The 24,897-nt window shown below is 46.0% G+C and overlaps 1 protein-coding gene across 1 annotated transcript in view; it reads left to right on the plus strand.

Moving 5' to 3' along the window:
• Window positions 1–24,897, plus strand: part of LOC147691863 (nuclear RNA export factor 1-like) — a 964,523-nt gene that overhangs the window by 243,591 nt on the left and 696,035 nt on the right. The window contains exons 6-7 of the mRNA XM_086938137.1: window positions 7,026–7,124; window positions 7,292–7,361. Of these exons, the coding sequence (XP_086794263.1) occupies window positions 7,026–7,124; window positions 7,292–7,361 (169 nt within the window). The remainder of the gene's footprint in view (window positions 1–7,025; window positions 7,125–7,291; window positions 7,362–24,897) is intronic.

Here is a 24,897-nt window from a genome sequence, read left to right on the forward strand (position 1 = left end):
AAATTAGAAGCTACACTACTCGATGACGCCGGAGAGGAAAGTAGGTAAGGCCAGTTATCAACAAGGTTTGAAACACAAGCGCGGCCGAGAAAGTTAATTGTTGTGAGAGAGGGGGAGCAGGAGGTGAGCCGGCGAGTGCTGTGCGCGCGCTTGGGATCGCAGTCTGCTCATTTTCAAGCACTGCACTCGTTTTTGTGGGCGCCCCTGCTCGCTCCCGAAGGTGGATGGCGCCACAAGCACAAGTGTGTGCTTGAAAATGAGCAGAGCGACGGCTAATGACCCTCCTTTGCAGCGCATGCGCGCTGTGTAGGCGAGACCTAAAAAGAGGTGCAATCTCTGTTAGAAAAAAGAGCAATAGAGCCAGTCCCATTAGAACATTAAGAAACCAGATTATACTCCCTATACTCCTTAATTCCCAAGAAGGGTGGATCACTTAGGCCTATACTGGACCTCAGTGAACTAAATCTATACATTCAATCAGACCACTTTCACATGGTCACTCTACAACCAGTACTTCCACTCCTTCAACAAAGCAATTTCCTGTCCACTCTGGACTTAAAGGACACCTATTTTCATATCCCAATACATCTTGCTCATCGCAAATACCTACGGTTAGTAGTAGCAGGACAGCATTATCAGTTCAAGGTGCTCCCATTTGGAGTCACAACTGCACCCAGAGTTTTCAACAAGCTCACCTTCGAAGACAAAACATTCACGTCTTCCCATATCTGGACAACCGGCTCATAAAAGCCTGCTCGCAAAAAGCTATCCCCGTCACACTCACAAAACGGTGCAGTTGCTCCACGATCTTTGATTCACAGTAAGCCTGTCAAAGTCTCATCTACAGCCATCCAACACTCAGGTGTATCTGGGAGCCACAATAGATACACAAAAGGCTTTGGCCTACCCCAATCCGACCAGAATCTACAACATGCAGGCTCTGCTCTGCCAGTTTCAGCCTCATCACTCATTTGCTGCTCCAGTATTCATGCAGTTACTAGGGATGATGGCGTCTTTCTTACTAATAGTCCCTTACGCAAGACTTCACATGCGTCCCCTTCAAGAGTGCTTGGCACGTCAGTGGAACCAGGCTCAGGGCCGGTTATCAGATCTAGTTTTGGTGGACGGCCGCACCCATCGCTCTCTGCAGCGGTGGAATACACAAAACCTTTCAAAAGGGCGGCCCTTCATTGACCCGGTTCCACAGATAGGGCTAACATCAGTCGCATCGCTCACTGGTTGGGAAGCTCATCTCCAAACACATACAATACAGGTCGTGTGGAGCCTGCAGCAAAAACAGCTCCACATAAACCATCTCGAGCTGCTAGCACTTTTTCTAGCGCTCAAAGCGTTTCAAGTTCATTTGTAGGCAAAGCTGTCCTGATCCATACAAACAATATGACAGCAATGTACTACATACAAAAACAATGGGGTACACACTCTCTCCAGCTGTCACAACTAGCGCAGACCACCTGGAGATGGGCCACACAACACAGAATGTTTCTCCTGGCAGATCACCTTCCAGGGGTAAACAATCAGATTGCAGATCTGCTCAGTCATCAAAGACAACAGATCCACAAATGGGAACTCCACCCTCAAGTTCTTCTCCCATTCTTTTAAATGTGGGGCTTTCCAGACATAGATCTGTTTGCCACAAACCTAAATGCAAAATGCCCAAACTTCGCATCCGGACATCCACACCCATTGTCCAAGGCCATTGCACTATGGATGAATTGGTCAGGGATATTTGCCTACGCTTTTCTGCCTCTCCCACTCATTCCATTAGTGGTTCGGAAGCTCAGGACGGCGTCCCTGACATTAATCCTAGTTGCTCGCATATGGGTTCGACAACCCTGGTTTACAACCCTGTTGGAGCTCTCAGTAGTTCCTCACCAAAAACTACACCTCTCTCCCAATATGCTCACTCAGAGCCATGGAGAAATAAGACATCCAAATCCCAGCCATCTCTGCCTTGCGATCTGGCACCTGAAATCTTAGAGTTTGGCTACCTTAATCTTCTGCCAGACTGTATGGATATTATCAAAGAGGCTAGACTTCCTACCACAAGAGCCTGCTATGCAGCAAAGTGGAAGCGATTTGTTATGTACTGCAATACCAATCAAATAGTTCCACCTTGGTGCTTCTGTTCAAAACATCATTTGCTATTTTCTACATCTACAGCGTCCCAATTTAGCGTACTCTTCCATACGCTTACATCTTGCTGCAATAGCTGCATAACTACAGAAGAGACAAAATATCTCTCTTTGTAGAGTGCCTGTCATCAAAGCATTCATGGAGGGACTTAAACGAATCATTCCTCCAAGACTTCCACCTGCTCCAGTGTGGAATCTCAACATTGTCCACCCTTTGAACCATTGCATAAATGTGAAATACAATTTCTTACTCGGGAGGTAGCTTTCCTCATAGCTATCACATCTCTGAGGAGAGTGGGTGAGCTTCAGGCACTAACCATGCAAGAACCATTCTTATAAATACATCAAAACAAAGTGGTTCTGTGGACCAACCCTAAATTTCTACTAAAAGTAATTTCTGCCTTTCATGTCAACCAATCTGTTGAGTTGTCTGTGTTCTTCTCTCAACCAGATTGTGTGGTAGAACGTGCTTTACACACTTGAGATGTGAAAAGAGCTATTCTTTACTATATAGTAAGGACAAAACCTTTCTGCAAAACAATTATTTGTCCTTTTTGCTCCACCACATAAAGGCAATCCAATATCAAAGTCAATATATACAGAGGGTGGGTGACCCAATATACCCTTGCGGGTTCGGGCAAATATAATAGAAAAAAGTACCTGCAAGGGTTTTATTCGCTATCTTACCAGAACTCAGACTTTATGAATCTATTTGGTTATATATCTGATCCAACTTAATTTGGAGTCTGTACAATTATTCAAGTCAAGAACAAATATTTGTCAAATTATTATTTCAATGACAAAATGTGTAAACAAGAGAAGAAACTAACAGCAACACGGGGAAGATTTCATATCAAGGAATTTTCTTTATGTATTTATAAAATAATCAAAGGGTACAAATCATTAAGATCCAATTATACAGACAAATGAACAAAGGAATAGTAAATCATCCTAATGAACATTTGAATAAAACAAGTCCAATCAAAAATAAGAAAGCAGAACACTCCTATTCAAATAATAGAGAGGGACATATGCAATATTGATTTTGACTGTAGAGATGGACTTGAGAGTCGGCGTTTCGGTCTTCTTATTCAATTTTGAAAACCATCTTCAGGACAATATCTATTAAAATATGACGATGAACCCCTAGGAAGGCGCACAATGAAAATAATTACCATCATAGCCTTATTATACACATGATACAAAACATATCTAACCCGTCTGTATTACCTAAACTAAAAAAACCTTTCATGTCTCCTGTTGAGATATAGAATAAATCTGCTCTTGAGGAGAAGAGAGAACATTTATCTATAATCACTCTCTTTCCATCATGACAACATTAAGTTCTTTACATAAACTCATTTATGTGGGTCTTAGCTGCAGAGTTGTGCCAAGACTCAACTGACTTCATGCTCATAGCCTTCTGTTTTTCACAAAAAATCTTTACATGAATTAATTTGTGTGGGTCTTGACTTCAAAGTTATGCCAAGACGCTACTGATTTCATTCTTGTAGCCTTCTGCTTCTGACACTTTAATTACATCTGTGCACTTACTTATTCAAGGTGTAACCAACACAAGTCCTCAGACAGTGGTGAATAGTGGAGGGACACAGATTTTTCTAGTTGTCTGTAAGGAAAACATATGCATAGCAGTGTAATATACGGCTTGCAATGTGACCCTAATGACATTATTCTTTGCAGCAAAATTGTTACCAGAGCGCCAAAAGGTAACAATTTTGCTGCAAAGAATAATGTTATTAGGGTCACATTGCAAGCCGTATATTACACTGCTATGCATATGTTTTCCTTACAGACAACTAGAAAAGTCTTTGTCCCTCCACTATTCACCACTGTCTGAGGACTTGTGTTGGTTACACCTTGAATAAGTAAGTGCACAGATGTAATTAAAGTGTCAGAAGCAGAAGGCACAAGAATGAAATCAGTAGCGTCTAGGCATAACTTTGAAGTCGAGACCCACACAAATGAATTTATGTAAAGATTTTTTGTGAAAAACAGAAGGCTATGAGCATGAAGTCAGTTGAGTCTTGGCACAACTCTGCAGCTAAGCCCCACATAAATGAGTTTATGTAAAGAACTTAATGTTGTCATGATGGAAAGAGAGTTATTATAGATAAATGTTCTCTCTTCTCCTCGAGCAGATTTATTCTATATCTCAACAGGAGACATGAAAGTTTTTTTTAGTTTAGGTAGTACACACGGGTTAGATATGTTTCGTATCATGTATATAATAAGGCCATGATGGTAATTATTTTCATTGCATGCCTTCCTAGGGGTTCATCGTCATATTTTAATAGATATTGTCCTGAAGATGGTTTTCAAAATTGAATAAGAAGACCGAAACGTCGACTATCAAGTCCATCTCTACAGTCCAAATCAATATTGCATATGACCCTCTCTATTATTTGAATAGGAGTGTTCTGCTTTCTTATTTTTGATTGGACTTGTTTTATTCAAATGTTCATTAGGATGATTTACTATTCCTTTGTTCATTTGTCTGTATGATTGGATCTTAATGATTTGTACCCTTTGATTAATTTATAAATACATAAAGAAAATTCCTTGATATGAAATCTTCCCCGTGTTGCTGTTAGTTTCTTCTCTTGTTTACACATTTTGTCATTGAAATAATAATTTGACAAACAGTTGTTCTTGACTTGAATAATTGTACAGACTCCAAATTAAGTTGGATCAGATATATAACCAAATAGATTCATTAAGTCTGAGTTCTGGTAAGATAGCGAATAAAACCCTTGCAGGTACTTTTTTCTACAATATCAAAGTCAGGCACTGCAAGATGGATAGGCAAATACATTCAGATATGCTATGCAACAGCAAAAAGAACTTTAACAATTCCCCCTAGAGCACACTCCACTTTCAAACTAGGGGCTTCTCTGGCATTTCTAGAAAACATACCCATAGATGACATGCTCATAGATGCAACATGGTCTACACCTGATACATTCACAAAATTACTTTGTGTAGATGTGTTAGCAAGACAGCAAGCTAGTATGGGCCAATCAGTTTTACGTACACTATTTCAAACCACTGCAACAGCTTCAGGTTAGCCACTGCTTTGGGAGATAACTGCTTTGCAGGCTATGCACAGCATGTGATCTGCAGCTCACATGCCTCGAACGAAAAATGCCACTTACCCTGTATGCATCTGTTCTTGGCATGTAGAGATGTAGAGTCACATGCGCCCACCCGCCTCCCCGGGTACCTATACCTGTTGCCGTTACATCTTACTTCGATACACACATACATGGACATCTCTTACTACTCTTACGCCATCATCACCCTCTGCAGCAAACAATCTAACAATGGCGTCGATGCCCATGCGCACTGAAAGGATGAGTCGCCTACCTTGTGACGGGAAAAGACTTCTTCGAACAAAAACAATATGCAAACATCCGGACCCAACACTAGATGGCGGGCTATGCACAGCATATGACTACAGCTCTACATGCCAAGAACAGATGCATACTGGGTAAGTAGCCTTTTCCTATCTTCACATCCTAAAACATAACAATCTTCTTAAACAAAAAACACAAACTCTCACAAATTTCACCTAGATTAAAAGCATGCGTATACCTTATACTCATGCCCTTCGATCCAGAATTGTCTTCTTGTGTAGTCCCCTATCCATTACTGCAAAATAAAACTTCAAGCAATAGACCACAAAGTGAATTGTACCAATTTATAATTTTAAAATTGACAAGGTGATGGATGGAATGCTTGAATTAATCTCAGCCACTGGCAATCTCTCAGGGTCGCATCCCTATCCATCGTTTTTCGCCCTTCATGCTACTTCAGTTTGGACCCAGCTATATGCATATGCAAATTATCTGTGTTCGGTTCATGGAAGAGCTGGCATGGCAGTTCGGGTTGGATTGTTCCCATGAAGAGCAGGGTCAAGACTGATTTGCATATGGCTTAGTCAAGACTGAGTTTGCATGGTGGTCAAAAAATTATGGATTTCGTTGGGGCTCGTGCGATTGCCAGTGGCTGATATTATTAATTCAAGCATTTCATGCATCACCTTGTTGTTTTTCCATTTTATAATTCCACATCGTCGTACGTAATTTCCAATAGGACATTACCCGCATCTGGTACCATGTATAAATCATTTAACTAAACATTTAATAAACTTTTACAAAAAACTCTTGCAATCTTGTCCTCCATTTAGTCCACCAGGATTCACCGTTACAAATCTATCCAAAACTACTTGCATTGTTATACCTGTTTCATATCACCGCCTCTAAAGTGTGGATCCTACTTTGCTTAGGTATCTGAAAACATAACTGAGCAGCATTAGAGTATGCTTAAAAAAAGTGCCTAGCTGCATTTGATTTGGGATATATATCGAACTTGTGTTTCATTTGAATTTTCATACTTCTGGAGATTTGTCCTAGATACCCTTTATGCCAGTGTATTTCAAACAATTATTCACATTATTTAAATGTCTCAACAATGTTACCTTACCAGTCCATGAATGTACTTAAGTTCGATATCCTACATCAAGTGCTGAAACTGTCTACCATATTGTGGTTTTTAACCCACCATTACTACAGCTCTTCAGCCAAATGTTTTCTTATTTGACCTTGCAATCCGGGCATTGTAAAGAGCATGATGCCATACTACTCTAAAATGTTTGTCCCCTGTACTACACTTTCCAAATCCTTTCCAGTAAACTCCTTTGCTCATCCTCACACTGCCCTGGCTAGCACCTTCTTTACTCCTTAGCGACTGCTGTTCCGCCTTTGCAATGCAATTTTTGTTCTATTCATGTGTTTACATTCCCTTCTGTATTATGACTTTAGATACTTGAAATGGTTTGTTCCCTTCTTTTAGATGGCGCTATTAGTGGACCCTTGTAAACCAGCACGGCGTACACTGAAAAAATTCAGAACATTCAGAGAATTGGTGGACGAAGATATTGTGCACCTAAAGGTGAGCCTATTCAGCCTGTGTGTTTGTTGAAAAGGAGTGTCTTCTTGAAGTATGGTCACATGAAGTGCTTACTAAGGTACTTTGCCACTCCTATTGTTGCTACTCGGGTTTTCTTGAGAATCTTAGTAGTAAGGATCTTTATTTCAGTTGATTCTCTTGTCTTCCAGCTCTGCATGAGTAGACGGTATAATGGAGCATTGCAAGCACTGGATATGAATGACATCTGCAATGATACAGGTACTTCAAAATGATTGTTTGTTAGAGTAACCTTTCTCTAGCAAGTTTGGAAGAGGCACATGTTTGGAACAGTGTTGGATCCTGACATCGTGATGTATTGCTTGATCTGATCTGTGAATTGTGGGGATGCGGTTTATCAAAAAAGTGTTAATTCGCGAATACGTTTGACATTGTACGATTTTGAATTTGCACAAGATTTGGCAGAGACTATGAAGGATTAGTTTTCTATAGGTATGTCAAGTTTAGTGCCTATACATAAACTGAGGGGGGGACGTAGTTACATTTTGAGTTCAATTCAATTTTCACTTGCTTATCATTTTGGTGCTGTTTGATAGATCTGTCGCAAGTGTGACAAATAGTTAGCAAGTGATATTCAGTGTAAGTTTGAGTTTCATTAGGTTCCTATGGCTGGGGGAGGGGAAGACCTCAATATTTTTTATTTACTCCAAAACTAAACAGAGCAACAGACTAGTTGGTTAGCACCTCACTTTATTACTGCAATTTAGTCTTTGATAATTGTGCACAAATCATCCAGCACTTTTTGCCCTTAAGTGCCACTGAATACAGATTTCGACTTTTGATGAAGGCAAGGAGATGCACCAAGAAAGTAGATTCAGTCCATAATAATTTCTTCAAGAAAGTTCTTTATTCAAAAGTTCATGCTCATTCAAAGAACAACCAGCCAACGCGTTTTGTTCCCAAAAACTTTGTCAGGGCTGTACCAAATAACATTAAAGACATGAAATGACTGATGGACATAACTGATGACATAAAAAACTTTGTTATCACTACCATCAAATATTAACATGTGAATTAAATCCCTTCCCTAAATTACATTTAAAAAAGCACAAAGGACACAAAACAACATGACTAATAACGAAACAAAAGATTTTTTTGTTTTGTATAAACCAAGTAATAAATAGGCAATGCGAGTAACAAAAACACAACTACATGCAGACTGACCTGATGGAGACATATTAACTAAAACACCTACATGTAAACAGGATGAGAGAAGACCTATTTGCAAAACTCTTTAGCAAAAAACGGTTTGCAAGTGTTATCTCTTCGTTTGACAAATAAATGGTTAATTTAGGTGATTAGGTTGTATCAAAAACTGGTGTGTTTATCTCTTCCATTAGAGACACTAAATAAAATCCAAATTTCACCCTAAACCGTGATGAAAGTGATAGCATAAAGGTTTTACAGGGATTTAATTACTCACTTGATGAATATGAAAACCAATTTAGAATAGCGTAAAGAGAAAGACAGAGAATAATAGACGTACAATTGCAGAGAAAGACAGATGTTACAGGAAAACTAATCAATAGAGTTTATTCTGGAGAGGCTAAAAACAGCTAAATCAGATGATAATCTGAACTCTCACCTCTATAATGTAAAGTTCTGGTGCGCCGTAAGGATACATCTTAAATCTGATTGCCGCCTTATGATAGAGGTAAGTTTCAGGTTTTTACAGCTTGTCACCTGGTATGAAAAATATTTGAAAACTTGTGATTAGAGTAAGGATAAGGTTTATATTAAAACAACTGTGTAATTCCTATACCCATAGACGTAAAACTCATACTTCTTTAGGCCACATCTGTGTCACGTGTAACTAACAACTATGTTATAACTACCCTATAACTACCATAGATCTGAGTTCTCCCAGGACCCATAAACAACAGTTATCTAAGGACATTCATCCTTCCTGATTTGATTCCCCATGCTGTGTAAAGCAACTTGTCTCCTCCATTTACCGAATAATTGTAACTTTGATAAAAACCTAAGAGTTGCTTTGCTTATTGTGGTCCCCAGCTACACTGCACAATGACACACGTAATCTGACGAGTTTGGATCTTCAACTAAGTTTGGCTGCATTGCGAGTACTCTAGTTCATTGTTATACCGGCCAATTTCTAGCATGTCTTTCAGTGATTTATCTACAGTTAATGCTTGCCACAATACCCTTCCTCTTCACACACCTAAGCGAGAGAGTTTTAACCGTATCTGAAAGCTCAGAATATAATACCATAATAAGTGTTTTCAAACAAGCCTTAAAAACAGCATTTACAGGTGATGCTGGCCCCAGTAGCCCCACTCTAAATTAATCACGTATTACACTGAAATGCGACAGTTAAAAAACCTTGCAAAATGATCAGATTGCCAGTATCTAGACAAACTCAAGATTTAAATCTCAATCCACCAAAACAAAGTTGGCGAATTCGGTCTTTCTTCCCACATACCTTTCCAAGTGTCTCAATTCTCCTTCCGTGGTTCAGTGTAGTTTTGAAAAACGCACCGTACTGACACGTGTAAATATTCCTAACAACAGGTGATAAAATGTGACGTCATTTTTTTTTTTTAAACATATTTTATTGTTTTATAATATGATGATCATTCAAAATACTTTACAGTCAATCTTTACATTTTCCTATCCCTTCCTTGTGACCAGGATTCCAAAATAACTGTGCAAACATACATATTATTGTGAGGCCTACCACAGCCCTACGGAGAAAAGTCCAATTATTCTACACACAGACTATAATGTAACTCCCCTAAAAGGAAATCTAATCATCACTTACAAAGAATATCCCAAAACCAAGTGGGACCCTCCCCCCTCACCGGTGCGTTCAGTGTGTTCACCACAATCGCAATGTATGCCTCAGGATGACCTAGAACCAGGATTTCCCACTCTGGATGTTTATGTGGCTATCTTAGGCGGGACCACCCTACAATGTGTTCACTTCGGGCTGTCGGTCGGATACTGCTTGTACCAGCTCTTCCCATGCTTTCGCCAAGTCCAGCGCTTTCTCGTTATTCAACTGTCTCGCTTGTTGAAACCGAAGAACACTTTCACTGCTAGCCCATTTAATCAACTCGGCCCTCGACCTCTTGCTGCTAGGGCCCTCCTTTGATTTCCAATGCATCGTTATTTCTCTTTTCGCCAGCACCAACCCCATATCTACGAATTTACTTGTTACCTTTGTCTTGGAGGTGTGAGGGATCCAATGCAATATGCACGTGGCTATGTCAAAAACTATTTGGCGCTCTGTAACTAAATTTATTAGATCTCCCACTTCAACCCAATAACTCCCTAGGTTTGGGCACTCCCACAGCATATGCTCCAATTCCACCCCCTCCCTTGTGCACCTGGGGCATGCAGCATTGTCAACCTTAAAATATTTCTTAATCTTACCAGGCGTCAGGTATGCTCTGTGTAGAACAAAAAAATGCACCAGCTGGAAACGTGCATTCCTTGTGCTTTTCCAAGCCCTGCGTAGAATATGACCCCATGCAGTCTCTGGAATAGGTTTCCCAATGCCTGTCTCCCATTTCAGTCTTAATGTGTCTAGTGGAGCTAACCGCTCAGTCAGCATTCGCGAGTAGAGGCATGTAACTGCTTTAAACGTTCCTGCTGCCATCACAACATACTGACATGCCATCGTTGTTTTGGGCTCTATTAGTCCATCCTTCCAATGTTTCTGAAGTGCATTCACCAGAGCAGCATGTACAAGGAATCCCCCTCTGGGGAGGTCGTATCGTTCTTGCAATGTTTGGTAGGTCAGCAATTCACCGTTCTCGTATAAGTCCCCGAGTACCTGCATCCCTGCCTGTTCCCACTGCATCAAGGACGAACAGTCTCCTCCATGGGGCAATGTTGTTACCATCCCCAGCGGTATTTCTGGAGCATACGGGTGCGGCATTCCCGCTCTGCGCTGGCTCCGATTCCAGCATAATCTCAATGTTTTCTCTTCCAGAGATAGGCCTCTAAGGTCAAGCCTTTGTTGTAAAACTATAAAGGATATGATGTGTCTTGGTATCCCCCTGCCTCTCAGACACTCAGGGCCCCTAAATTCTATTGTGACTGCCTGCGTAAGGACCAGTAGTTGGGCTGTTATATAGTAAAGCTCCAAGTCAGGAACCGCTAGCCCCCCCCCTCTGCTTTAGGTCTCAACAACGTTTTCAGGGCCACTCTTCATCTCCCAGACCCCCAGAGGAATCCCACTATTATGGAATTCAACAACTTAAACATGGAGCTCGGTATCCATATGGGTAATGTTCTAAAAAAATACAACAGCTGAGGTAGTGCCACCATCTTTAGTAAAGCAACCCGGCCCGTCACTGACAACGGGAGCGTAATCCAGAATGCCATGCTACCCTTTAGTGCTCGTACACATCTCCCAATATTCCCTTCCAGAATATCACTGGTCTCGTGGTATATACATGCACACCAAGGTACGCTAGACAAGCCGGCTCCTAGCGTATATTCCTTGGTATCTTGGGTGCCGCTTTCCAGGGTTTCACTAGAAACAAGCATGTCTTAGTCCAGTTGACCATTAAACCTGAAATGTCGCCAAACTCCAAGAGCAATCCTGCCGCCCCTTCCAATGCGCCGTTATCATCCGCAAGAAACATCAATACATCATCCGCATATAGCGAGATGTACTGGTGTTCCCCTCTATACGTCAAACCCTCATATCTCTGGCCCAACCGAGTGCGCGCTGCCAAGGGTTCTATTGCCAAAGCAAATAATAATTGGGAGAGTGGGCAGCCCTGCCTCGTCTCGCAAGTTAATTGATAGCGGGGGGAAATCATCTCTCCCACCTTCACTCTAGCCACTGCCGAGGTATACAATACTTTTGTCCATCCTACAAATGCCTCTCCCAGCCCAAAACATCCCATTGTTTTATACAGGTAGGGCCATTCCAGGCTATCGAAGGCCTTCTCTATGTTTACTGAAAGTATAGTGGCCATAGGGGAGTCAAGGTGGTCCTCCCCCAAAACTCTCATCAGTCTCCATAGTTTGCGGCGGTATTTCTAGTTGGGATAAACCCAGCCTGATCCCCATGTACCAAACCGGTCATATGCTGTAGCAGGCGAGATGCTAAGATCCGACTCAAGATCTTGTAATCCGTCGACATTATTGACAATGGGCGATAAGCTGCCGTGCCTGTACTTTCCCTTCCTGGTTTTAGTAATGGGATAACGAGTGCCTCTCGCATAGTCATGGGGAGATTGCCAAGTTCTCGCGCTTCTCTGTAGACCTCTAGCAGCCTCGGGGCCAACAAATCCGCATACTGGGAATAAAACTCTACCGGCAATCCGTCAACCCCTGGAGTTTTATTGCGAGCCATGTGTTTGATTGCGCTTCTAATTTCCTCAATCGTTATGTCACAACCCAATTGCTTCGTTTGTTTCTCCTCTAGCTGCGGAAGGGGCACTCCCTCGAAGAAGGAATCAAAGTCTACCTCCCCCGCCACCAGTGTGCTCTCATACAAGACTTCATAATACTCCAAAAATCGAGACATAATCTCTCTTTGAGTATACAGCAGCCCACTGCCCGCCCTTTCAGCGTCATGATTGGTGAGCCTCGCGGAGAAGGGTTGGCCAATCACGCCAACAACGTCCCCGCTTTGTCTCCCCCTGCGTGAGCCTTTGCAACATATTTCTTATAATCGAAGCACCGTACTCTCTCTAATTCTGTAGCTACTGCCTCCTTGGCCTCCACTACCTCTTTTTGTACTTCCGGACGCTCAGGCCGCGCTCGTTCCGCTGATCGTAACCTGCGTTCTGCTTTTTCCACATCCTGCAGCAATACTTTCTGCACTCCTGCATACTTACTAATACATAGCCCTCTTACCACCACCTTAAATGCGTCCCACTCCATTGCCCTAGTGGAGGCTGTCCCTGCGTTTTCATTAAAATAATGCGCTATTCCTTCTCCCACTTCTCTCCAGAAAACCGGGTCGTCCAGTGTTTCCGGTCACAACCTCCAAGTAGGGATTTCGGACTTGTCCAACATCCAGTGCATAGTAATCAACAACTGGTTGTGGTCGGATAACGTCCTAGCAGGATACTCAGAGTGGGTTATGGAAGGGACTATCGACTTTCAGCATAATATTGCATCTAGTCAGACATGGAGATCATGCAGTGCCGAAAAATAGGAATAGTCCCGGTCATGCGGGTGATGGTTTCCCCACACATCTACAAAATTACATCTGGCTTGCCAATCTTGTCTATGTTTCGATAATCTGTGGACCAGAGAATCTGATAAGGGGGGGGGGGGGGGGGGGGGGGTGAGACCTATCGTGAGAGACATCCATTATTGAATTATAATCTCCTCCCAGCACTGCTGGGCCCGTGAAATAGTGTGTTAATGTGCCGGACATGCGGTCCAGGAACCGTGCCTGGTCTACATTCGGAGCATAGATACTGCACAACGCTATGTCCCTGCCATATAAAGGCCCCTCAACCGCTACAAACCTCCCTTCAGAGTCCATGGTTTGCTTAGTCACCTGAAAGGGGACCCCTGCTCTAATCCAAATCAATGACCCCCTCGCGAATGCTGAGTACGATGTACTAAAAACCTGCCCCCTCCATCTGCGCTGCAATGCTAGACCCTCTGATCTTGTGAGGTGCGTCACTTGGAGCAACGCTATGTGAACCCCCCTCCTGACCAAATACGCATGAACCTTATGTCGTCTTGTCATGGTGTGTAGCCCCCTTACATTCCAAGTGATGCACCGTAAATCAGGTATCGTCCCCATCGTAGTAAAGTAACCATTTCGTCCCTCCCTGCACAAATATGAACACACCGGTGATTCCCATAACCCAACCAATCCCCCAATCCCCCCCCCCCCACCCCCACCCCCCAAGAACAGGTCCTAGAACAACACTGCTAGTCCCCATCCAAACTAGTCTAACAGGTAACACACTCCTAAGCCCACCAGTAGTCACTGCGATCGTGCCTTATGGGCAATGGGGGGGGGCTCAGTGCCAACGGGCGACCGCTTACGTGCATTATATATCTCCGCTTCGATCCCCCAAGTAGCCACAGTTCCAATAGCCCACCCGTACACCTTCACTTAGACATGCGATCTACTGCCCACTGCTCAAATTCCCACTTCGGTCCGGCCTCCCAAAGGACCCCGTGAATGCAACGTGCCAGCATCCCTCATCTTAAATAGTGCCTATGGACCAGCCTTCCCTTCACATATACCAGCCCCTGTGACAGCCCTCTAAACTGCAAAATATCACTCATCCAATAGTCCGTCTGCTGTGGCCGGGGTGACCTGCGGCATCTTCAGGCTTCCTGCTTCCGAGGCCTCAGTGTGTATTTAGGTAAGATTCACAGACATTGCATCCAATATATTTATTTAACCGGCGGTTGCATTGCCTTCAATCCCTCCCCGTTTACATCCTATTTACAGTCGCGTGCCTCTCCTGTGAGTTACCAGTGTGAAAACCTATCTCCATCGCTTGCCTGCCTTTCTTCACCCTGCTCAGGGGTAAGTGGCCATGAATGTCCGACTTGTCTATGGTACACTTCATTTTGCATAGAAACCTGGATCTCATACGATGTCTTCTTTATTTAACTCCATACAGGTCCCGGCTGGGTTCCCTGTAAGTTTTTCTGGACTTCACTTTTACTTCACTGTGCCACTCTTTTTAACTGCAGCTGCGCAGTGCAAGCCCCCTACAGGTACACTATAATTTGAGTACCTTACTACAGTGCAATTAACCATTCCCGTGACAGCCCAGTCAGCTAATAATGTCCCTATCATATTCCATAGGTGTCCCTTCATTGACCAGTCCTGAAGAGACCCAATACCCAATTTGGGTTGAAACGTCGTCGACAACCAAAAAGAGACAGACCTCAAACAATAGTTGTCCTCATTGTTCCAACTATTGCATATTGTTTATGTATACGCCACTAGGTCTCCTCTTTCCAATGAAATCTAATATGAACTAGAAACCTTTTAGTTTACCTTTCCACTTCAATAGTTTAGGTTTGTTACATAAACATTCACTTGGGACACACTTTCACGTTGTGATTATTTGTATGTATATATTTTTCTCAGATCCTTTCTAAAAAACTGTTTATGTATATTTAAATAAATTGTACAAATTGTCGATCCAATTTAGTAAGTGTATACGCTGCTTCTTTGTTTGACATCCCGCATATATTGCCATTGTGCTTTATACCTATCAGAAAAGACATATATATTTATCCACTGGAGCCGTTGTTTCTTTCTATAAACTTTACACCCAGGCTCCAAGTGAGTAGGGTTCCCTTGTTTTCTTCCCCAGTCCGAGGCCTCAGTGTCAGACTGTGCTTTGTCTCTCTCTGAGTCCGTGCTCCCCGATGACTGCAACACCTGCTCCCCGTTCAGCGCCGTCACCGCTTCCAAAGCCTCCTGCCTTTCCAACTCCGTCTGTGACTGCGATGGTTTCTGCATACCCAGTCATCGCCTCCTGATCCGCTGTGACTTGCGCCAGTGAAATTCCCTCGAAGACTCCTGGTGGTGCCTCTCCATGTGGTCTGCCCCTGCCCTATAGGTTTTCCAACCAGGACCATGTGTCCTCTGGGGTATCATGGAAATGAGTGCCACCATCTAACATTATGTTTGAGGCATATGGGCTGCTGAATTCATATCTGTGCATAGATCGCCGCCTAGTGTTGGGTCCGGATGATTGCACTTTGTTGTCCTGGAAGAGTCTTCGAAGTATCACGAGATAGGTGACTCCTCCCCTGGACTACAGTGCGCATAGGCATCTTCTCCATCCTCAGATTGTTTTTTACGCCATTGGGTTCGGATGCTAACTCCTATACTCACACTTCGGAATCGAAACTTTTCTAAAGGCCTTCGACTTTGACAGTATTGTTCTCGTTCGGTACCTCTCTACTCGATCCAGCCTTCCATCTCGAATCGGTCGTCGACGCGGGCCGTTGGGCCTTTTCGACGCCAAGTGAGCCGACCGTCGATGGAAAGAAGCCCGTTTAAAAGGTGCCCACAATGCCACTCCAAGTTCCCACATACTGACAAACACTCAGTATGCAACAAGTGCCTTTCCCCAGACCATAAGGAAGAAACCTGCCCAGCCTGCGCCCAGTTTCGATCGAAGAAAACTATACGAAACCAACGGGCCGCTAGGCAAGAAATGCAGCGACAGGCACCGGAACCGGACAACATCTTAGATGATGACCAGGAGATACCGGAAGCTCAAGACTCGGACCTAGAAATCATCACCGTCGAGGACTACTCGGACTCAGATGACGAGATCCCACCGGGGCAAATCGTGAGTACCCTGCCCCCGACACCAATTAATCCGTTACCAAAGGCTCCGGTCGAGGCATCGCCAAAAGGCCTTAGCCAAGATCATAAAAACCTTCAGAGACCCCAGGGCCCAGTAACATCGTCCCGAAGAAGGTTCCAGAGCCAAAAAAGATCGTCGACCCGAAAAGCGTCGAACCAAAAAAGACTGTCGACCCGAAAAAGGCTGCTCAGCCAAAAACTGTCGACCCCAAAAAGGTAGTCGAACCGAACAAAGGCACACAGCCGAAGGGCGCCGAACCGAAGAAGGTCGCCGACCCGAACAAGCCTACGGCTCCAAAATCCGTCGACCCGGCAAAAGGTGCGTTCCGAAGCCCGTAGCATGGCCGGAAAAACCTGCCGACCCTAAAATAACTGCTCCAAAGACACCAGTCGATCCAAACAAGAACATCGACTCGGGAAAAGACACTCTGCCTAAAAAGCCTACGGAGCACAAAAAACGTGTCGAACCAAAAGATCCGGTCGACCCGAAGGCACTCGTCGACTCGAAAAAAGGGCCCGAGCCTAACAAAACACCAAAAGTCGTCAAAAAACCAGGTGATGCCGACCCAAAGAAGTCTAACACTCAACCCAGGACTGTAGAGGAAGAACTCTTCCACCCAGATCCATCAGACGACCAGGCAAAAATATATATGAGACTGGTAAAGTTACCATCCTGCGTAGAAAGAAGAGGCCTTTGGACTTTGAACCTCATTCCCCTATTCCATTAAAGAAAAAGGACTTTGGAACGTCCCCTTCTAGACCCTTCATCCCTTTTCAGCCTCTCATGCATACTACACCTTTTGCTCCTTGCTCTCCTTCTCACCACGGGGACAATGAGGGTAACCCGGGGGATGAACCACAGCCTCTATATGATTTCCCACAGGATACTGACCCACAAGAGGAACCTTGGGAGGAGCCAACAGACCCTTACAACACCCATCCCATCCATGATGTACCCTCTGATCCTACTAAGCCGTCACCTACTGATGACACCATAGTCTTCAATCAACTCCTAGACAGGGCAGCACAATTCCACAATGTAGACATGCATAATGACCCTGTTGAGGAAGACTTCTTATTTGACACCTTCCCTACTTCAGAAAAAAGTGTCAAAACACTTCCCATGTTAAAGGGAGTCCTAAAACATGCACCTGACATATTTAAGGATACAGCCAGGGCACGGGTAATCAATCCCAGAATGGAAAAAAAGTATAGGGCAGCTCCTACAGACCCTACTTACATCAAAGGGCAGTTACCACTAGACTCACTGGTAGTGGCTAACTCACGTAAAAGGGCCAACTCCCAAACAACAGGGGAAGCACCTCCCCTGATAAGGAGTCAAAAATACTGGAGGCATCAGGCAAAAGAGTAGCAGCACAAGCCTCCAACTCATGGAGGATTGCTAATACACAAGCCCTACTGGCTCGTTACGAAAGGGCGCACTATGATTAGCTCGAAAGTCTAATGCAACACCTACCTGAGCCTTTTAAAGCACAAGCTGATGATCTCATTCAGGAGGGAAAATTCATATCAAACGCCTCCATCAAATGTGCGCTTTACGCAGCAGACACCGCAGCTAGGTCAATTAACACTAGCGCTTTTCCTCGCAGACATGCATGGCTGCGTATTTCCGAGTTTAAGAATAAGGTGCAGTCCACCATTCTTAACCAACCTGTCAATCAGAACTTTCTATTTGGCCCTGCTGTCGACACCATTTTGGATAAAATGAAAAAAGACACAGAAACAGCAAAATCTATGGGGGCATTGCAATTTCAGCAACATAGAGGCTCCTTTTGACGCTCCTCATACAGAGCAACTACACAAGGAAATACCTCGCAAACATTTGCCTCATACAAAGGTAACACACAAGGTTCCTTCAACAAGAACACAAACAGAGGAGGTTACAGAGGTAACAATAATAAGGGAAGCGGACGTGGAGGCAATAACACCAGAGCCTCCACTGCCACAAAACAGTGACTTCATTACGCTACCTCCAGACCACTTAACACTGGTCGGAGGCAGACTCCAACAGTTCCTATCTGTCTGGCACGCAATTACCACGGACAGGTGGGTAAGAGAAATTATCCAGTTTGGTTATTGCCTAGAACTAACTTCTACACCACCAAACATACTACCCAGACATCGTCCCATGTCCACGGAACACATCACCCTGCTACAACAAGAGGTCAAATGCATGCTGGAAAAGGGGGCCATAGAGCAAGTCCCTTTCCACCAACAAAGGACAGGAGTATACTCCCTATACTTCTTTATTCCAAAGAAGGACGGTTCCCTCAGACCAATATTGGACCTCAGACCCCTAAATCAATATATACTATCGGAGCACTTCCATATGATCACACTACAACAAGTGCTCCCGTTGCTACAACAAGGAGACTTCCTAGCAACACTGGACCTCAAGGATGCGTATTTTCACATACCCATCCATCCAGCCCACAGAAAATACCTCAAGTTCACAATAGGACAACACTACCAATTCAAGGTTTTGCCCTTCGGGGTTACCACGGCTCCAAGAGTGTTTACAAAATGCTTAGCGACAGTGGCAGCACATCTCAGGAGACAACACATCCATGTGTACCCTTATCTGGACGATTGGCTAATACAAGCAAAATCGTACCAAGAGTGTGCAGCACACGTCTCAAACACTCCAGTTGCTACACAGCCTAGGCTTTTCAATCAACTACCGAAAATCGCATCTGCAACCATCTCACGCACAGCAATACCTGGGAGCCACTATAAACACCTCAGTGGCAAAGGCATATCCAAATTCAGCAAGGATAGCCAGCATGCAGATACTCGTTCGCAAATTCCTGCCACAACACTCTCTGCCAGCTCGAGTCTTTATGCAGCTCATAGGCATGATGGCCTCCTGCATATTCATTGTCCCCCATGCCAGACTTCAAATGCGCCCATTACAGGAATGCCTAGCACGGCAATGGAACCAGGCTCATGGACAACTAAAGGACCTAGTGTTGGTAGAAAGCCGCGCTCACAACTCTCTGCAGTGTGGAATCCACAAAACCTTTCAAAAGGGCGACTGTTCCAAGAGCCTGTTCCACAACTAGTACTAACAGCGGACGCATCACTGACAGGCTGGAGAGCCCATCTCCTTCAATACACAGTACAAGGGCTCTGGACAACCAAACAGAAAAAGCTGCATATCAACCAACTAGAATTGCTAGCGATATTTCTAGCCCTAAAAGCATTTCAGAAATACTTGTACAGCAAGACGGTGTTGATCCGGACGGACAACATGACCGCAATGCACTATATCCAGAAACAGGGAGGAACGCACTCTCCACAGCTGTCCCATCTGGCACAAAGCATATGGAAGTAGGCGATTCCCCAAAACATTTTTCTCCTAGCAGAACACCTTCCAGGGAAGGACAATCAGATTGCTGACCTGCTCAGCAGGCACAGCCAACAACTACACAAATGGGAGATTCACCCCCAAGTTCTCCAGCCATTCTTCAAAAAGTGGGGTCACCCAGAAATAGACCTGTTTGCCACAAAAGAAAACTCCAAATGCCAGTACTTTACCGCCAGATTCCCACATCCATTGTCACAGGGCAATGCGATATGGATGAACTGGTCAGGCAGATTTGCATACGCTTTTCCCCCTGCACCGTTGATCCCGCTGGTGGCACGCAAACTGCGGCAACACTCACTCACGCTGATCCTAGTTGCTCCCACATGGGCGATACAACCATGGTACACAACGTTCCTAGAACTTTCAGTAGTTCCTCATCAAAGACTGTGCCTTGCACCCCATCTTCTAACTCAGAACCATGGAGAAATCAGACACCCAGATTCCAATCAAATAAACCTAGCGATCTGGCTCCTGAGGTCTTACGAGTTTGGATACCTTTACTTGCCCCCAGATTGCATGAACATCATTAGGGAGGCAAGACGGCCAACCACACGAGCGTGCTATGCAGCTAAATGGAAAAGATTTTGTTATTTACTGCAACAATAACCAAATTAACCCTTTGGACGCTTCCATACAAAACATTATATGTTACCTGCTGCATCTACAAAGATGTAACTTAGCATACTCTTCTATACGACTACACCTCGCTGCTATAGCAGCATACCTTCAAAACAGGCAACACCTTTCACTGTTTAGGGTACCTGCAATCAAAGCCTTCATGGATGGTTTGAAAAGGGTGATCCTTCCAAGACACCCCCTTCCCCAGTCTGGAATCTAAATATAGTACTTACCAGACTTATGGGCCCTCCTTTCGAACCACTACACTCATGCGAACTACATTTCTTAACGTGGAAGGTTGCATTCTTGGTTGCCATTACCTCACTCAGAAGAGTGAGCGAATTACAAGCACTAACAATTCAAGAACCTTTCAGGCAGGTCCATGCCAACAGGGTGGTTCTTAGAACCAACCCTAAGTTCATGCCTAAGGTTGTATCCAATTTCCATATCAATCAATCAATAGAACTGCCAGTTTTCTTTCAAAATCCACAGTCAGTAGCTGAGAGAGCCCTACACACATTAGATGTAAAAAGAGCTCTACTTTATTACGTGGACAGAACTAAATCATTTAGAAAGACAAAACAACTATTTGTTGCTTTTGCACCACAACACAAAAGAAATCCTATTTCAAAGTCAGGAATAGCCAGATGGATAGTTAAATGCATTCAAATATGTTATCAAAAGGCAAAACACACTTTAACCGTCCCCCCAAGAGCACACTCTACAAGGAAAATGGGGGCATCCATGGCTTTCCTAGGAAATATTTCTCTTGAAGACATCTGTAAGGCAGCCACATGGACCACCAGACACACTTTCACAAAACACTACTGTGTAGACGTGCAAGCTAAACAGCAAGCTGCTGTAGGCCAGGCTGTCCTCAAAACTCTTTTTCAAACTGCTGCAGCTGGCACAGGTAGCCACCACTAGAGGAGATACTGCTGTACAGTCTATGCACAGATATGAATTCAGCAGCCCACATGCCTCGAACGGAATATGCTACTTACCAGTAAGCATCTGTTCTTGGCATGTAGGGCTGCTGACATTCATATCGCCCACCCTCCTCTCCGGTGCCTGTCGCAGCTGCAGCATTATCTTTTGCATGGCCATCTCTTTCTTTACTATCTCCATCTCTGCCACAATGGCGAAAAACAATCTGAGGATGGAGAAGATGCCCATGCGCACTGTAGTCCAGGGGAGGAGTCACCTATCTCGTGATATTTCAAAGACTCTTCCAGGACAACAAAGTGCAATCATCCGGACCCAACACTAGGCGGCGATCTATGCACAGATATGAATGTCAGCAGCCCTACAGGCCAAGAACAGATGAATACTGGTAAGTAGCATATTCCTTTGAGTCTGGCTGGGAATAACAAGGAATATTGGAGGCCTTCCGATCTCAGCTCTCTCTTAACTGCTAGGTGTGCGGCGACGCTGGATCTCCAGAGTATAATCCGGAAAAATAGAGACGTTGCTATTTTCAACCTGATACTGGCCATCTTTTTGCGCTTTTCGGAGTAATAAGTCCCTGTCCTTATAATGCAGAAGTCTTGCTACCACTGGACGGGGAGGACCCCCCGGTAGTGGTGGTTTCGCAGGTACTCTGTGCGCCCGTTCTAAGGTGTAGAAGGGCGACAGCCCCTCTGCAGCCACCGCAGTCCTCAGCCAGCTCTCCAGATATTGCACCATGTCCGTCCCTTCCACTTTCTCAGGCAGGCCCACTACGCGAATGTTATTCCTTCGATTTAGACTTTCCGCGTCCTCCGCCCTGTTCTCCAATGCCTGTATCCGCTCCAAAGCATCCGTCATTTTGGTCTCCAGTACAGTTTGGGCTGGCGCCACCTCCTGCAGCGTTACCTCCACCTGCTTAACCCTATCCACCAGCTTAGAGTGATCTGTGGTCAACAGGCCTAGTCCCATTGCCACCTGTGCGATGTTTTGTTGGTGGGCCATGCGTGAATCAGCAATCACCGCCAGTATCCTATCGAACTGCTGCTGCATCTTGGGGTCTTGGGGTGCCTCCATCTGATCTAACTCGGCCTGCGCCGACGAATCGCTGTCACGCAGTTGCTGCGCTCCACCTCGTTTCCATTTCGTTTTCCCCATGTCCTGGCCCCCCGGAGCGTGTGCAGGTATATATGGACTTGCCACGGTGCCCAGTCTTCAGGAACAACCGAGCCCGCCTCCACTGATCCCAGGATTCCAGCCCGCCAGAGGCTCCTCGCTCCGTGGCCAAGGTGTCCCAGAAAACGGATCTTCACACTTCCTCAGCAGCGCAGATCCGTGAGCACTAGATCTGGTCCCGCTGCCGCCATACCCCGCTGAACAACATTCCGCCCCCTGTGCTCGAGTCCAGCAGTGTGCGGCTGAGGAACAACAACCTGTATCCTTACAGGGGAGTTGCCTGCTGCACCCCTACCTCCTCAGGCTCTCAGGCCCCAGTTGCACCTTGCTCTCCGTACTGTTCCAGGCAAGGACCTACGCCCCACGCTCCGGGGCTTGACCTCCTGACCAAAGCCCACTGGTGTATCCTCGCCATACCGGGCTGTGTCGAGGACACCCTCCTCTAGGCCCACATCCGTCTACTCTGTCCCAGGGGCCAAAACACGCACTTAGGGATCTTCGCTGCACCTCACGCCGCACCCCAACAGGCAACCTTCAAGGGTCAAGTGCCAGACCCCTAAGGCTCGTGTCTCAGCCAGCCCCCTCCACCTCTGCCTCCAGCCGGTGTAGCGTTCATGCGGCAGTCCCTTCCCTGTGGGTCCACGTCCTGCCACCAGTGCCCACCATCCACCCCCGCCGCAGCCGCCCCCGGAGACCCGCGTCCGCCTCCGCAGCCAGGATCTCCGGGCCGGGCCGCACCCCACTCACTGAGGCTGGACCAACGGTGCCACAGCTCCTCCGTGCCCAGTCAGGCATCCTCGTTCCGCCGCACCCTCTCTGGCTCACAGGATGCAGCTCCAGGGGGACGGAGCCTCAGGGTCCCCACCACCGACCACAGCTCCCGCCGTCCATCAGGCCGCCACTGCCCAATGCGACCATGAAGCGGGACGCTAAAGCCCGCAGCTGTCCCGCACTCCAGTCCACAGCCGATCCACTGACGAGCTGCCGCTCCCGCTTCAGAAGTTCCTTGTTCCCCCAGCCCCCTCCACCTCTGCCTCCAGCCAGTGTAGCGTTCATGCGGCAGTACCTTCCCTGTGGGCCCACGTCCTGCTGCCAGCGCCCACCATCCACCCCCGCCACAGCTCGCAGGCCGCGGACGCCCCCGGAGACCCGCGGCCGCCTCCGCAGCCAGGAGCTCTGGGCCGGGCCGCACCCCACTCACCGAGGCAGGACCGACAGTGTCGCAGCTCCTCCGTGCCCAGTCAGGCATCCTCGTTCCGCCGCACCCTCTCTGGCTCACAGGATGCAGCTCCAGGGGGACGGAGCCTCAGGGTCCCCACCTCCGACCACAGCTCCCGCCGTCCATCAGGCCGCCACTGCCCGATGCGACCATGAAGCGGGACGCTACAGCCCGCAGCTGTCCCGCACTCGACGGCAATCCAGTCCACAGCCGATCCACTGACGAGCTGCCGCCCCCGCTCCAGAAGTGCCTTGTTCCCCCAGCTGGCGGGTCCGCGCGGCCCCCGATCTAGGCTTTAGCGATGGTCATCGGGGCCGCCGTCATTTTAGGACGCTCCACTGCCAACAACCTCGGCAGGAAATCCACTCTAACTCCCGCTCCGCGTCCGATGTGCCCACGGACAGGCGCCAGGGCAGGTCGGCACCCCTCCGGCCGTGCTCTGTGCCGCCGGGCAGGCCAGAAAGATCAATATTTCAGGATTTCTGCAGGGATCCGTGCGGAGCTTGGCGCTCACGCAGCCTGCTCCACTGGCTTCCAATCTACGCCCCTCATAATATGTGACGCCATATAACACCTGACGCACCGTTGGTTTCACCCCCTAGTGTATTGCCAGCCATCGATAATAGGTTTGGCCATCCTTGAATGGCGCCAGTGGCACTTTAAACCAAGAAACCCCGGTTCATAATTATTACATCAGTGGAATGCGGCATGAACCTGCTTACAGAAACAACCTGTTTACAAAAATCTACTTACAACCCAAGCGTACGTGTGAAAAGCTGGGTTTCTGTTGCAGTAACCCCCCCCTACTTTTTGCCAGACTACTGATGCACTTTGACTTGATGTGCTCTGGGTCCCTGCCAATCAGGTTCCCAGGGCCTGTGTACTTTCCCCTAAACTGTACCCTGTACACCCAATTGACACTCTCTGGACACAGGTCAGTCCCTGGTAAATGATACCACAGGTACCCAGGGCACTGCGACCTATTGTGCCACCCTTAAAGGTCCTGTACGTTTACACTCACACACTGCCTTTGCAGGCTTCGTGTTTTGGTGCAGAACAAAGTGAGGAGGCGCCATGGCACATATCCCTGTGTGCC

The sequence above is a fragment of the Lissotriton vulgaris genome, chromosome 9, assembly GCF_964263255.1.
Source record: "Lissotriton vulgaris chromosome 9, aLisVul1.2, whole genome shotgun sequence".
In the NCBI taxonomy this organism is placed as follows: Eukaryota; Metazoa; Chordata; class Amphibia; order Caudata; family Salamandridae; genus Lissotriton; species Lissotriton vulgaris.